Raw genomic sequence first — 14,979 nt, forward strand, 5'->3', positions numbered from 1 at the left:
TGTTCGTTTTTATGCTCTGTGTTACAACAAAAAGCAATTCCTTTTCAATGTTTATGTAGGGCTCAGCAGTTAGGAGCACTTACTGCTCTTGCAGAAGACCTGAGTTTGGCTCCCAGTACCCAGAGTGGCTCACGACCATCCCAAACTCCAGTTCCAGGGAGAATCCAACCTCTATGGGCACCAGGCACATACATGGTGCTCATACATACATGTAGGCCAAACACTCTATGCATAGTATAATTTTGTTGTTTGCTTGTTTGTATGTTTCTTTGTTTTTTTGAGACAGGGTCTCTCTTTATAGCATTGGCTGTCCTAGAACTCGCTCTGTAGACTAGGGTAACCTCGAACAGAGAGATCTGCCTTCCTCTGCCTCCCTGTGCTGGGATTAAAGGCAGTTAAAGATAATATTTTCTGTGTGAAGGGTTGGGGTTCCTGGAGATCAAATGACAATCCCAGAACTTGGTTTTCTCCTTCCATTATGAGGGTTCCATGGATCGAACTCTGTCCCCCGGCTTGGCCAGGGCCTTCACACACTGAGTCACCTCTGGAGCCCGGAAACTAAGTCCTTAAAGCGAGATCAGGAAGTGTTCAAAGCCCTGCACCACACAGACCTGCCTCTCCCAAATCCTGAGACGTGTGATATTCGCTGCAGCTCAGATTGAGCTCTTTGTCTTGCTGGCTTGGGCTGGTGAAATCCTCACCACACCCTCAGCACTGTTATGATTCCCATTTGACAGATGGTGACAGACTAGGAAAGAGCCCAGGCTGGGGAGAGGTCACCCAGCTGGGAGGGAGAGGAAGGGGGAGGGGCCAGTCTCTCCCTTGAGCTTGCGCACTTTATACCTGCCCACTTGCCCACTAGTCCCGCCTCTCCCGATCTGCTCCCACCTACACCAAGCGACAGGAGCCAGCCAGTCCTCAGAGGCCCCTTAGAACCGCTTAGCGCATCCTTGTTATGTACCAGCCAGCGGTACCCTATCATTCCCCGTTTTGCAGGCTCGAAAGCTCAAGCCTCTCGTCCCAAAACACAAAACTGCAAAGTCTCTCCAGGAATCCACCAGGCTGCCCGCTCCTCCAAACTCCCTCACTGAGAAGCAGAGGAGGAAAGATGGCTAAAAATGGGTCCATGGCTTCCTGGCTTCAAATGCCATCCTTTAAAAAAAAAAATAAAAACCGGTGCTTGACAGAGGCCTGGTGGTGCAGGCCTGTAATTCCAGCCAGGTACTTGGGAAGCGGAAGCAGGAGGGTTGTTAGTTGAAGGCCAGCCTGGGTAACTTACTGAGATCCTGGGTCCAAAAAACGAAAAGTAAGCCTGGTATAGTGGCTCCTGTCGGTATTCTCCGCACTAGAGAAGCAGAAGCAGGAGAGTCTCTGAGCGTTTCAGGCCAGCCAGGAACACATAAAGAGAATAGAGAGGCTTGTCTCTTGAAGGAAGGAAGGAAGGAAGGAGGAAGGAAGAGAGGGAGAGAGGGAGAGAGGGAGGGAGGGAGGACTGGAAGCGTCATTCAGCCATAGAGCACCTACCTAGAATCCCTCAGGGAGGAGTTTAGGTGCGAATCAGCCCTGACTTTTCTTGGCTACCACACAAGGTCATAGATTCACCCTCTTAAAACGCCTTAGTACCTAGGTGGCAGCACAGTCTCTAGGTCTTTCTCCTTTTCTGCAAAAGGAAAATCATAATACTAACCTAACCATATAGCCATGGTTAAGTCTTAAATTAGTTAGTACCTGCAAAATTCTTAAAGCAGCAGTCCATCCCCCTCAGCGTTAGGACATGTTCCCAGCAGGCCTCTGTGATTGCATTATTTGTCCCCAAGTTTGTTTCAGAGAAAGAAAATCCATTGCATTTGTTCACATTAAGTTAGAAACTGGGAAGGTTAGACTATGTCTGCCTCAGTTTTTTTCTATTATGTTTTATTTGTGTGTGCATGGATGGGGGATGGGGGTGGGAGATCAAAAGACAACTTGCAGTAGCCATTCCTATAATGTGGGTCCCAGGAATCAAATCCAGGTCCTTACGCAGATTGGCAAGCGCTGAGCCCTGTCACCAACCACAGCATGGACTTCTTGAGACTGAATTACGGTTTGATTCTTCACAAGGATTAAGCATGAATGGAACATTTTCTGAATTAATAAGACACAGAGAGGGTAAGGTTATAACCAAGTCACCCAGCATGTAAATGACAGACTCAGGCTCCTGTGTGTCCAGTTTGAAGCCCACCTGTGTACCAATAAACTCCTGCATACAGCACTGCAGAAACAGGAGAGAGTTGAAGCTGTCCTCCTTCAGCATGGCGTGAGTCTCTGGTGGCCCTGGTCCTGGACCCTGTCCAAATTGGGTAACCATCCCCCTGAAAGCACTGGGGTGGCACAGATGAAGGGAGAGGGTGCAGCCCCCTCCACCTACCTCTGATTGGGGCCTTGCAATCCCCCAGGATTTGGTGCTTGGAAAGCTGACGTTGGGTTGCTATGGTGATGGGTTTGGGGCGGTTGCCATGACAGCAGAACTAGCCTTGGTTTAAAAATATCTAGGAGGAGGTTTGTGTTTGTGTGAGTGTGAGTGCCCGACCAACCATGCTGTTTTGTGTGTGTCCAAATGGGAGTGTTTGGGAGGGCTGGATGAGACTGGAACGGCAGGCATGACTTGGGGAAAGGGGTGGGGGCATCTCAACACACAGCAGCCCAAGTGTGCTGTTTGCACTTGTCAGTGAGTGGTCCTTGAGGTCCAGTCATTGTGTATACCAGACTTTGCTAGTCCTGTATCTAGATGCATACAGCACCCAGCTTATGTTAAGCTATAAGGAAGGCCATTCAGTTTAGACTCCCCATGGCACTGACACGTATGTCTTATGTAAGCGAGGTTGTATGTTTCTTGTGGCTTTGATCACGTATGTGTAACTTCTGGGGTGGGAGTTGGGGGAAAAATTAGGAGCGGTGAGTCTGAATACGCCTACATGGGACATATTTGGATATTAGCTGTCCCTGCTTTGATATTAAATACACATCTATCTATTTGTGCGTGGGAGATTGTGCTGTGGTTTTGGTCTGAATGACTGAGTGTGCATTAGAGGTGTGTGTGTACAGACGTGTTTCAGTGGTCCTCTCCTCTCAGTCTTTCTGAATCAGTGTGAACCGTGTGCCCTGTGTGACTGAGGATGTATTTTAGTGGGGAGCTTCACATTCAACTCTGAGGATGTCGGGAGATGGCACCTGTATAGTGTGGGTCTCTGAGATGCTAAGGTCCTAAGGTGTGGATCTCAGCCCAACCTCAGTATTTCCCTGCATCCCCTCTTGCCTCTTCTCTGTCTTCATGGCAACCAGCTCCTCAGCTCCCTCCAGGAAGATAGAGGGGGAGGATCCAGACTGCAGTGGACCACAACCCCCTCCCATCCCCCTTGGCTGAAGGGACAATGGGGGGAGGGGACAGATGGGCGTCCACCTCATCCACCCCAGGCCATCTGCTGCCTCTACTGTCCTGGAGACTTGAGAGCATAGCATGGGAGGGGCAGGTGGGATAGAGGAGATCCCAGTGCCACAGACTGCCCCCCTACCCCCAGCTGCCACAGTTACCCCTTCCTGGACCCCTCTGAGCTAAACTTGCCTCTGACCAAGCTAAAAAGGAAGGAAGCCTTAGGGACCAGAAATCCAGGGAGCAGAAAACGCATATATCTGAGAATACAGAATATTGGCAACAACCCACTCCAAGAAGAACCTCCTATGGCTTCAGGCTCTGGAATTAGACTTGTCCTCTGTCCAAATCCCAGTTTTCTCTCCGTCTAGCCATGTGCCCTTGGAAAAGCCTCTCTGCAGCCTCCATTCTGTCCTCTGAAAAATCAAAATCTTCTAATGAGTGAGCAGCATGATAATACTGCACTGAGCACTAAGGCTGTTTTGTTCCGTGCTGTGTCCCAGGGTCTAGGGCAGTATCTGTCACTCAGTGGGTGGGCCGTCAGTACCGCTGATAGGACCTAGCTCCAGTCAGGCTTCTGTGACAGTTACTTGCTTTAACTTGATTTCAGCCCGGCAGCAGCCTTATGTCCACTCTTCATGGAGAGATGGACCATCCAAAGGGGGAATTTCTTTGCTGACAGTCAGATGACATGAAGAGACAGTTCTTATTTTGACCCCTAGCCATTGTTTCCTTTTCTTTTCTCTTTTGCTTTTTGTTTGTTTTGTTTTCTTGTTGCTTTGGTTGGTTGTTCTTTAACAAAGGGTCTTACATTGTAACCTAGCTTGTCCTCAAATTCAAGGCAATTCTCCTGCCTCATCCTGTCAAGTCGTGGGATACATGAGTGAGTGCCCACGATTGGCTCTTTCGGGTGTCAAAGGTTCAGTGTCCTCATCTGTAAGACAGAATACTAAAAGGATATCCCATCGTTTTTACCCTGTGGGATTCAAGTAAGAATCTCTTAGAACCACTCCTGGTACATGGCAAGTGCGCAAGTACTGCTCATTAGAAGCAAAAGGTAGCTGGAGGTACCATACACATCCCTCTAATCCCAGCGCTTGCGGGGATGGAGGCAGGAGAGTCAGAGGTCAAAGCTAGCCTGAGCTACATAGTGAGTTCAAAGCCAGCTTGGGCTACATTACACTCTGTCCAGCCCCGCCCCTCCGCAAATAAAAGAGTGAAGGGGAAGGAAGGAAGGCGTGGAAGAGCCGCGCAGTCCTTATTATACCCTGCAGGGGAGGGGGGGTAGTCAGGTCTCTAGCTTCCAAGCGCGATGGGCGTGGCCATCCCGGAGACTGTGGCCCAGGCTTCAAGGGTGAACCAATGGGGGCGCTGAGGGGCGTGGCCTTGCCTGCCATGGGCGTGACCTTGCGCGGGTGGGAGGGGCCAGGACGCTGTAGGAGCCTAGCTGAGAAGATGCTCGGGCCAGCAGCCACCACCAGCCCCGTCTCCGCTGCTGCCCTCGCCCGCCGACCCCCGGGCCCCCACTAGCGGCCGCCTCGGCTTCTTATCTCCGGCCCCCCGCCCTGAGCAGGGCCTTGGGAGGGGGGCTCGGCCCCTCGCATCTGTGGGGAGCGCCCAAGAAAGGGTACAGAGAGGGTGCCCTGTCTACACTTCTGCACCCCACTGGCTCAGCCAAGTGCCCGGCTTCGGTGATCTTTGAGAGACCAGGACCCCACCCCTCAGTTCTCCATCCCAGACCACCCTCCCATACCCTCTCCACCCTGCTCCCCTCCGTCCTCCAGCTCTGTCAGCGCTTTCCCCCCCAGCCCCCTCCCGCTTCCCTCCCCGCCGCTCCCCTCCCCCCTCCTTGCCGCCCCCTCCCCTCCCCCTCCCTCCCCTCCCCCTCCTCCGCCCCCCCACCATGAGGATGATGGCCGCCGGCGCGGTGCACGGCCTCTTCACGGCCTCCGCGGCCCCGCAGCCGCCGCCGCCCCCGCCGCCGCCGCCGCCGCCGCAGCCCCAGCCTCCCCAGCAGCCGTCGCCGCCACCACAGCAGCCGCCGCCACCGCCGCAGCCGCCGCAGCAGCAGCAGCCGCCGCCCCAGGCCCCCCCCATGGAGCCCGAGGCCCCGGATTCCCGCAAGAGACCCCTCGAGACGCCCCCCGAGGTGGTCTGCACCAAGCGCAGCAACACGGGAGGTGAGGCAAAGCTGAGGGACCGCGGCGTGGGGCGTGGGGGGGATCGCGCGCCGAAGGGGGCATCGCCGTCCTCCATCACCCCCCCATCCCTGGCTGGCAGGTGCAAGTGCTCCAGAGAGGGGAGGGGCACCCCTCCGCGAGGAGATGGGGACCCGGACGGACCCCTTTCTCTTGTCGCCGAGGCTCCGGGGGCTGAGAGCTTTGTCTGCGACGAGAGGGGCTGGGGGGGAGGGGGTGGTAAGTGTCCTTGTGGTGTGTGAGGGAGCCAAGGATGCGGGGCGTGGGTCCCTTCTGGGCCAGTGTGTCCTTGAGGGGTGTGTGATGTGACCCTTTCGGGGCAGGGGTGTTCCCTCGGGCTTGCGTGTCCCGGTTGGGGGAGGGGAAGGAGTAAAGTCAGGCCTGTGGACCGAGAGCTTCTGAGCCTCACTCCCTGGGGATGTCCTGAGCAAGGGTTGTCCCGGAAAGGGGCGGGTGTGGACAGTATGCAAGACCCGTGCATGGGGACAGGCTGGGTGGGTGTGTTGGGTGACGTAGAAGAAAGGGTGGGTGTGTAAAACTGGAGGGGAAAGAGATGGAAGGCTAGGACAGGTGTGTATCCGTGCTGGGTCCTGTAGGGCCTGGATATGGGACATTAAGGTACCATGGATGTGACAGGGTAGGGGGTGTGAGTGTGTGTGTAAAAGAGAGACGGATGTGAGACCCTCCAAAGGAAGGTGTGTGCTTGTCACTCCGGAGGGGGCTCTTTTCCTGTGACACATGAGTGAGGGGGGTGTGTAACATGCAAGGGGGTGTGTAGGGAGGCAGAAAAGGATGGCCTCTGGGTGTAAGCCATGAGAATATGCGTGGATCAGGGAAAGGGGTTCTGTGTGGGGGAGACCGCTGTGTATAGGATGGAGTGGGACCAGGGGAAGCTGGTACTAGGATGTGACATGGAAAAGGGTGTAGGTGTGACTCTAGAGAGGCTGGGTGTGACACATGGAGGTGTGCAACAGTGACATCACAGGGGGGTGTGTAACTGGGGGGATGGGGGAATGAAAAGGGAGAGCTGGGGCTTGTGGTTCAGTGAAACCCATTGAGGGTGTGTTCCTAAGGAAACAAAAAAAAAAATGGAGTTCCAAGCGACCGGGGGACACATGCCTAAAACACCCTGGAGCGTGGAAATGTGTGACACACAAATATGTGTAGATGTGTGTAACACAGGGAGCTCTGGATGGAATAGCTGGGTGTGTCACGCTAAGATGTCGGGAGATACAGGGTGTACAAGAGCGCAGGACATGTGTGTGTGTGTGTGCACGTGTGTGAGCAGCTCAGTGTCAGATGCCTCAGAGATGTGTAGGCTGCACCAAACGGACCTCTACGTGTGTCATCAGGAGAGGTGTGCATAGCAGAAAAAGCCAAGCCAAGCACGGGACTCCACTTACTACCCTGGATTTTAGGGGGTGTGGGAAACAAGTAGGGCATGGGAGAAGAGAGATCCTCAGAGTGCTCCGGCTCTCTGATAAGAAGGAGACCCCAAAACATACAGGTTCTCCCTCATGATCGCCCTGTTCAAAATCCCTTCTTCATCTTGTCTTGAACAAACAGCATATATCTGTATCCATATCCATATCCGTCCTCCAGCCTGGCCCGGTGGCCATCGGATGCCCACCTCCCACCACTCCGGCATATACACAGGCTCCTACTTCTTTCTCTTACCCCCTCACCTCAAGCCAGGTGGGACAGGGTCCCAAGTTCCCTTCCATCCATGGGAGGGTGCCCAGCAGAAATTGAAGGAAAGGGAAGTTGGGGGAGGGGTGGAAGAGAATTTCCTGTCTGTCTTCCTGCACCCACCCCCAGCACACGCATGAAAATGTCCAAAGCCGACTTCCTTTCTTCCTTCCTGCCCTGCTGCTGTTGCCAGTCCCAGTAAGGATCAGGGACCCAGAGTCGGCTAGGCGGCACAGCAAGTGGCTGCTAAGGAAGGTCCCTTCCAGTGCTGCCTTGAGGCACTTACTACCACCAGGCAGGCTCCAAGATCTGGGTGAATTTCTCAACACAGTCCTCTGAAGAGATTATTTGAGGTGTGTTTCTACCAGTGAGGGAAACTGAGGCTCTGCGGGATGAAACAGCTTGCCCAAGGTCAAAGGCTCCTAAGTGGCAGGTCCAGAATTTATTGAACCCTGGACTGGTTGGTCCACTGGGATTTCAATGTTTCCTTCTACATTGCCAAAACTAAGTGGAGTCTTTTGGGACCATAACTGCAGACCCTTCCCCACCTCCAAATCATGTATGGGGGAACAGGCCAGGAGATACAAAACGGCAGTCCTCTGTTGAGAGGGATGGTCTGGGGCAGGGCGAGTGTTAATGACTTCGATCTCGAGTTTTCTGGTTCCTTTCAATGAGGGACAGTGGTGGCTGTGGGAACATGCTCAACCCCTGCCCCTTTCCAAACTTCTGTGTCCCCAGCTTCCCAATGCCGACATGATAATAACTACGTTGATGATGTTGTAATGGCTGGCCATATCAATGCTTAATGCCTGACATGCAAATGCATCTCCTTCTCGCAATGTCCTATGATGAAAAAAAAAACCAAAATAATAAATGATAATAATGGCTAACATTTATGGTGCTGGAAAATATTATGGAAAGTACTGAACATGGGTCATTGAGTACTTCCAATTCTGTTAACCGTCTTTCAAATGAACGACTGAAGCACAGAGAGAATTGGAAACTGGGGCATGGTCATTCAGCTAAGAGAAAGCAGGATTTGAACTCAGAGGCTGGCTCTCCGCTGTGTGGGCAGAGTCTATGGTGAATGCCCTGTTGAGAGGAGGACTCTGAGGTTCGGAGTGCTGAGGGCCACATAAGTGAGAGCAAGGCATACAGACCCAACTCTTGCCCTCCTCCTTGTTCTCAGGGGCAGAGGAGGAACAGGAGATGGGAGAGATTGCTCGGGTTGGTGTCCGGACGCTTGGCTGACAGGTGTCATTGGGAGGTAAAAGAAATACTCAGGGCAAGAGGATTCCAGTGAAGAGACTGGGGGAAAATCCAACTCAGGGAGTTATTTGAAGAAATAAAAGAAACTACATGTAATCCCAGCTATAGAGAGGCTAAGGTAGGATGATTGGAAGTTCAAGGCCATCCAGGGCTACATACACGGACCCTGTCTCAGAATATAATGATAAATAAATAAAGTGAATGAACAAATAAAAAAACGAGGCTGAGGGTGTAGTTCAGCTTGTGAGCCTTTGTCCAGAATCCCCTAGTAGGGGCCAGGCCTAGAATCTCCCAGTGAGGGGCTGGGGGTGTGGCTCAGTGGGATTGCCCCTGCCTAGAATCCCCCAGTGAGGGGCTGGGGGTGTGGCTCAGTAGTAGAGCCCTTGCCTAGAATCCCCCAGTGAGGGGCTGGGTGCGTGGCTCAGTGGTAGAGCCCCCGCCTAGAATCCCCCAGTGAGGGGCTGGGGGTGTGGCTCAGTGGGATTGCCCCTGCCTAGAATCCCCCAGTGAGGGGCTTAGGGTGTGGCTCAGTAGTAGAGCCCTTGCCTAGAATCCCCCAGTGAGGGGCTGGGTGCGTGGCTCAGTGGTAGAGCCCCTGCCTAGAATCCCCCAGTGAGGGGCTGGGGGCGTGGCTCAGTGGTAGAGCCCTGCCTAGAATCCCCCAGTGAGGGGCTGGGGGCATGGCTCAGTGATAGAACCCTGCCTAGAATCCTCCTGCCCCGTGTGAAAGGCTGAGTTATAGCTCAACAATCAGATACTTGTCCAGTGTGTACAAGACACTGAGTTCCATACCCAGTACCAAAGTCTGGGGAGAAAATCTATCTGGTAAACTTAAGAATGTCCCCAGGAGGGCCTCAAGGCGGCTCAACTAGAACAGGTGCTTGCTGCATTAATCCTGGTCACGTGGCTGGGATCCCACATAAAGGTGAGAGGAGAGAGCCACCTACTCAGAACTGTCCTCGTGGCACATGAGCACACACGCATCACACACAAACACACTAATAAAAAATAAATTTAAAGGAGTGGTGCCTATAGTGCAGACCGAAATATTACCTGTATTCCCACCTCTACTGCCTTACCACCTGCAGGCAAAGGTGTACCTCACACCCAAGGAGCTCTCCACCTAGGTCTCAACCCCAGTAGCCCTTACCCACACCACAAAGAAAAGGTCACCAGGACAAGAGCCCTGGAGCAATGAGGCTGGAGAGATGGCTCAGCAGTTAGGAGCACACATTCTTACAGAGGACCCTGGTTCAATTCTCAGCACCTACACAGTGGCTCCCAACCGATTGTAACTACAGTTCCAGGGACCCAATGCCTTCTTCTGCCTCCTGGGCACTAGGCACGCATGCAGTGCACACACCATGTTGGCAAACATTGCTTAAAGATATATTTTAAGTCTCTTGAGTGTTTTGCTCATGTGTATGTCTGTGCACACTGTGGTTAAGCAAAGCACTTACACACCTTTTTTTAAAAAAGGAGTTGAAGAAGAAAACCTTTCAGGGTTCAGAGCATATTGCTGCCATGTGTTTGGCATGGGACCCTCAGCAAGTGATGGCAAAGGTCCAAGCCTCAGTCTTCCCTCTGGAAAATGGGGACAGTAAATGGTCTGAGCCTCAATCTCCTCTCTGAACAATGGGGACAGTAAGTTTCTGCTCTGGATAAATTGACCGGTCTGGGTGGTTCTGTCTAGTTACTGAAATTCCTTGTGAGAGCTAGACATGGTAACCCATGCTGGAAGTCCCTCCCAGCATCCATGGGAGATCCGTGGGTTCTGGAGATCCAAACTCCAGCCCCTTGCTGGCATACACCATCACTGACGGGCCTTCTCCCTTCCCCATTGTAAGTCCTAACTCGGCCACCAAGAATCTGGAAAACTAATCCATTTTTATTTTATTTATTTTTTGTTTTTTTGTTTTTTTGTTTTTTGTTTTGAGACAGGGTCTCTCTGTGTAACCCTGACTGTCCTGGAACTCACTCTGTAGACCAGGCTAGCCTTGAACTCAGAGATTTACCTGCCCTGTCTCTGCTTCCCAAGTGCTGAGATTAAAGGCATGAGCCACCATGGCCTGGTTGACAAATCCTTTTTTTAAATTATTTTTATTATTTTAAAGTAAGTGTGTGTGTGTGTGTGTGTGTGCGCGCGCAAGAGAGAGAGTTCATGTGTGGATACCCTTAGAGGGGAGAGACATGGGACCCTGCTAGACCTGGAGTTACTTTGTATGCGCTATTAACTGGCTTGCCATCTTTTCAGTCCCATGTTTTGGGTTTTGTTTTTGTTTTGGACATTTAAGAGAGAGTTGCCCTAAGGGGGCTTTCCTCTTGACTTTTGTTTGGTTTGGTTTGTTTACAATCGTATTACATTTATTCATTCAGGCGGAGGGCACGTCAGGTCAGCTTGTAGAAACTGGCTCTCTTCTTCCACATTGTGGGTCCCAGGCATCAAACTCAGGTCATGGGATTTGGTGACAGGTGCCTTCATTTGATAGCCACCCTGGCAGCCTCTCTTTTTCCCACTCCTTTCTTCCTCTATTTTGAAATGCTAGGGAATTGAACCCAGCACCTCACATATGCTGGGCAAGTGCTCTACCCCTGTGCTACATCTCCAGGCCCACTGTGCACCAGTCTCTCGGTCTCTCTAACAGCATCACACCTTCAGAATGTTGCCCTGAACAAGCACAGTCCAGATAGGCTGCTTTTCTGCACTGACTGACACGTGATCATTCATGGAGGGACCCCAAATGCCTGACGTCCCACCCTTCCCCAGCACATGCCACCACACCACACCCTCAATGCCTCTTAGCTTTCCCCAGTAACACGCCCCATGCTTCCAATGACATTCTCAACCCCACACCCTGGCCTCCACTTGCTTTCCTGTAACACGTCGACTCTTTTGTCCAAACTCTCACAAGAACAGGTACCATAAGGATGACACCCCAACTTTGGTTGTATCTAGGCACGGTAGAGGGAAAAAGCAACCTCTTAAGATGGGTGCTTCTTTGACCCTGTGTACATTCGAGTATGTGTGTATGTGTGTATGTGTGTGTGGTGTGTGTCCATGCATTTGTGTATTTGCATGTGCGTGTGCATGTGTGTGTATGTACATCTGTGTGTGTGTTTATGTATGTATGTGTCTATGTGTCTATGTGTGGTGTGCACATGTGTCTGTGCATGCATGTGTTGCATATACGTGTATGCGTGGTGTGTCTGTGCATCCATGCGTTGCATGTGTGTATGTATATACACGTGCATGTGTGTGTACACATGCGTGGTGTGTCTGTGCATGCATGTATGTGCATGCATGTGTGTCTGTGCATCCATGTGTATGCATGGAAGCCAGAGGAAGATCTTCAATGTCCTCTGCTATCAGTTTGTGTCTTATTCCTTTGAGTTGAGGTCTCTACTTAAATATGGATCTCACTTATTTTTGGTGAGGCTGACAGCAAGCCTAGCAAGCCTCCCGTCTCCAGCCAGCGCAGCACTGGGTTAAAGGCACACTTGAAAGTAAGACTTTTTGTATAGGTGCTAGAATCCAGACTCAGGTCCCCATGGTTTCATGGCAAATAATTTTTAACCACTGAGCTGTTTTTCCAGTCCTAAATGTTATTTGGCTTGTGTGTGCGCGTGTGCATGTGTGTGTGCAGGTGCCTGTCCTGGTGTGTGTGGTGCTTTGTTTTGTAGTAAGACAAGAGTTTTGCTATGTAGCCCAAGCTGACTTTGAACTTGAAGTATGCCTCCTGCCTCTACCTCTTGAGTAGTGGGATTACAGATATGTGCCACTGTGACAGGCTGGGCTCTAATTTTATCACTGCTGATCCCTGAAGAGCTAAGCCACCTTACAGGACTCCAGGACACTGTCCCATTCTTACCTTAAGGGTCCAGATCCCTTGGGTAAACAAAACCTTATGTGCAAGGCAGGGTGCTGGTTGAGCGTGGATCGTCAAGAGAGGCAAGCATAAAAGGAAGAGATGGCCAGGAGCATAGTAAGAAGAGAGAGCAGCCAACCCAGCTTCGCCTTGAGATGGACATGCTTAATATTGCAGCCCTGGTTGGGGGGGACAGGCAAGAAGGACATGGTAGCTTTCTTCATGGACTTCTCTGTCACTGTCACTGGGAGCTGCAGGAACTCCCAAAGGAGCTACTAAAAGTGGGCTGGGAGTGGACAAGTGTGAGTTCTGACCTCTGGGCTCTCTTCCTCACAGGCATAGAAAATTTGACATTAGCTATTGAGTCAGGGAAAGGCCTGTGAAAGTCTGGAGGTTCCAGGTTCAGCTGAGGTCAATGTCTCTGCCTTTGCTATAGGAAACAGAGGCCTGGCTTCCTCCCAAAAGAGGTGGGATTCCATGGTGTGACATGCCCCAGACAGGAAGGATAGGTGGAAGGTTCTAGAAAGGACAGACAACAGATAAAGCACAGTAGTGACACCAGGAGTTAAGAGTTTTGAGTTTCTACAGGCAGGAGGCCTCATCACCCATGATTGTTGTTTTCTTCTTGACTATCTCAAATTTATATCGATACACCTGCCAAGTTATAATTACTGGCAATGGTTTTTAAATCTCATTGACACTTTTTGGGGGGCAGGAGGTTGTTTTCTTTCTTTTTTTTTTTTGGTGTGTAAAACAATGAGGTTTTAAAAAACATTTTAAATTATATGTAGTCATTTAGTGTGTGTGTCTGTGTGTCTGTGTGCCTGCATACTTGAATGTGTGTGGTTATATGTACCATAGCACACATATGGTCAGAGAACAATGGTTCTCTCCTTCTACCATGTAGACCTCAGGGGTCAAACTCAAGGTGTAGGATTGGTGGCAAATGCCTTTGCCTGCCAAAGCATCTTGCTGGCCCCTCATTAGAACATTTTTGTAAGTTCTTTGTTCATGCTTCCCCTCAATTACCCTCCCTGGTTCCTCCCTTCCTTCCCCAATACCAGTGGTCCTTCTGATTTCATGTCATACATAGAGGATACAGGGATGGATGGATGGATGGATGGATGGATGGATGGATGACACAAACGTACATACATGCATACATGATACATGGATAAATATTTTTTAAAACAGGGTCTTATGTAGTCTACATTCTCCTTATGCTCTCTAAGTGGCCTGGCATGACCTTGAACTCCTGATCCTCCTGCCTCCACATCCCAAATGCTGACATTACAGGTGTGTGCCACCATGCCCAGGTTATGTAGTCCTAGGGATCAACTAAGGACGTCATGCATGCTAGACAAGCAGCCCACCATTGAGCTACATCCCCAGTCCTAGTGGTCAGATTCTACATCTGAGAGAAGCTCACAGTCTTTTGCTTTCGTCGGGGTTGTTGTCTCTTGCATTTCTTTTCAGAGACAGCTTCATGTTGGGTAGGCTGTCCTGCTGCTCTTTCTGTAGTCCAGGCTTGTTTCAAACTCCTGATCCTCCTGTTACTGCCTCACTAGTGCTGAGATTAGAGGTGTGCCCTGTTGTGGTTTCTGTCTCCTTTCCACCACAGTTGTTTGTTTTAATTACATTTATTTAGTTAATTAGTTGTTCACTGAGTGTGTATGTATGTGTGTTTGTGTGTGTGTTTGTGTGTGTGTTTGTGTGTGTGAGTGTGTTTCTGCGTGCACATCTGTGCCGTGGTGCACAGTAGAGATCAAAGAACAGCTTGAGAAGCTGGTTATCTTCTTCCACTCTGAGGGATGGAGGGCTCAAACTCCATAGTCAGGCTTGGAGGCAAGCGCCCATGCCCACTGCACCATCTCCACAGCCCAGGTTTCCGTGGTTGGTTTTGTTTTTGTTTTGTTTTGTTTTGCTCTTTGTTTTTTTAAACAGAAACTCTGCAATTCAGGCCAGGCTGGACATTCCAAATACTTCAGCTTCCTGAGTGCTAGGATACAGGACATGCGCGCCCATGCCTGGCTTGAAATCGTTTGAGCCACCTCACCAGTCCAGAATTCCCCCTTTAAATAAATGTGTTTATGTGTCTTAAAGGAAGTTTAAGTGAAAAGGTACCGGCTGTGTGGACTTGGCTATGTCCCCATCATCTAATGGAAGCATGGCCACTGAGCACATGTTCAGGGAGGGCTTGTTGCAGAAAGGGAAGGTAGAAGAAAAGGAGAAGGAAAGATGTCATGATTCAGGGGCACATAGTAGGGCAGAAATCAAGTGCATGGTGGAAGCAAGCTAGAGAAAGGTAGCAAGATGAATCAGCAGGTTAAGAAATACTTCCCGCCGGGCGGTGGTGGCACATGTCTTTAATCCCAGCACTTGGGAGGCAGAGGCAGGGGATTTCTGAGTTCGAGAGTTCAAGGCTAGCCTGGTCTACAGAGTGAGTTCCAGGACAGCCAGGGCTACACAGAGAAACCCTGTCTTGAGAAAAAAGGAAAGAAAGAAAGAAAGAAAGAAAGAAAGAAAGAAAGAAAGAAAGAAAGAAAGA

At 50.9% G+C, this 14,979-nt stretch overlaps 1 protein-coding gene across 1 annotated transcript in view; it reads left to right on the forward strand.

Annotated features, from left to right (window-relative positions):
• Nucleotides 1-5,498: 5,498 nt before the first annotated feature.
• Nucleotides 5,499-14,979, forward strand: part of Nova2 (NOVA alternative splicing regulator 2) — a 33,915-nt gene continuing 24,434 nt past the window's right edge. Inside the window, exon 1 of the mRNA XM_028778701.1 lies at nt 5,499-5,589. Coding sequence (XP_028634534.1) covers nt 5,505-5,589 — 85 coding nt within the window. The 5' untranslated portion in view covers nt 5,499-5,504. The remainder of the gene's footprint in view (nt 5,590-14,979) is intronic.

Source organism: Grammomys surdaster, unplaced genomic scaffold (genome assembly GCF_004785775.1).
Source record: "Grammomys surdaster isolate TR1022 unplaced genomic scaffold, NIH_TR_1.0 339, whole genome shotgun sequence".
Classification (NCBI taxonomy): Eukaryota; Metazoa; Chordata; class Mammalia; order Rodentia; family Muridae; genus Grammomys; species Grammomys surdaster.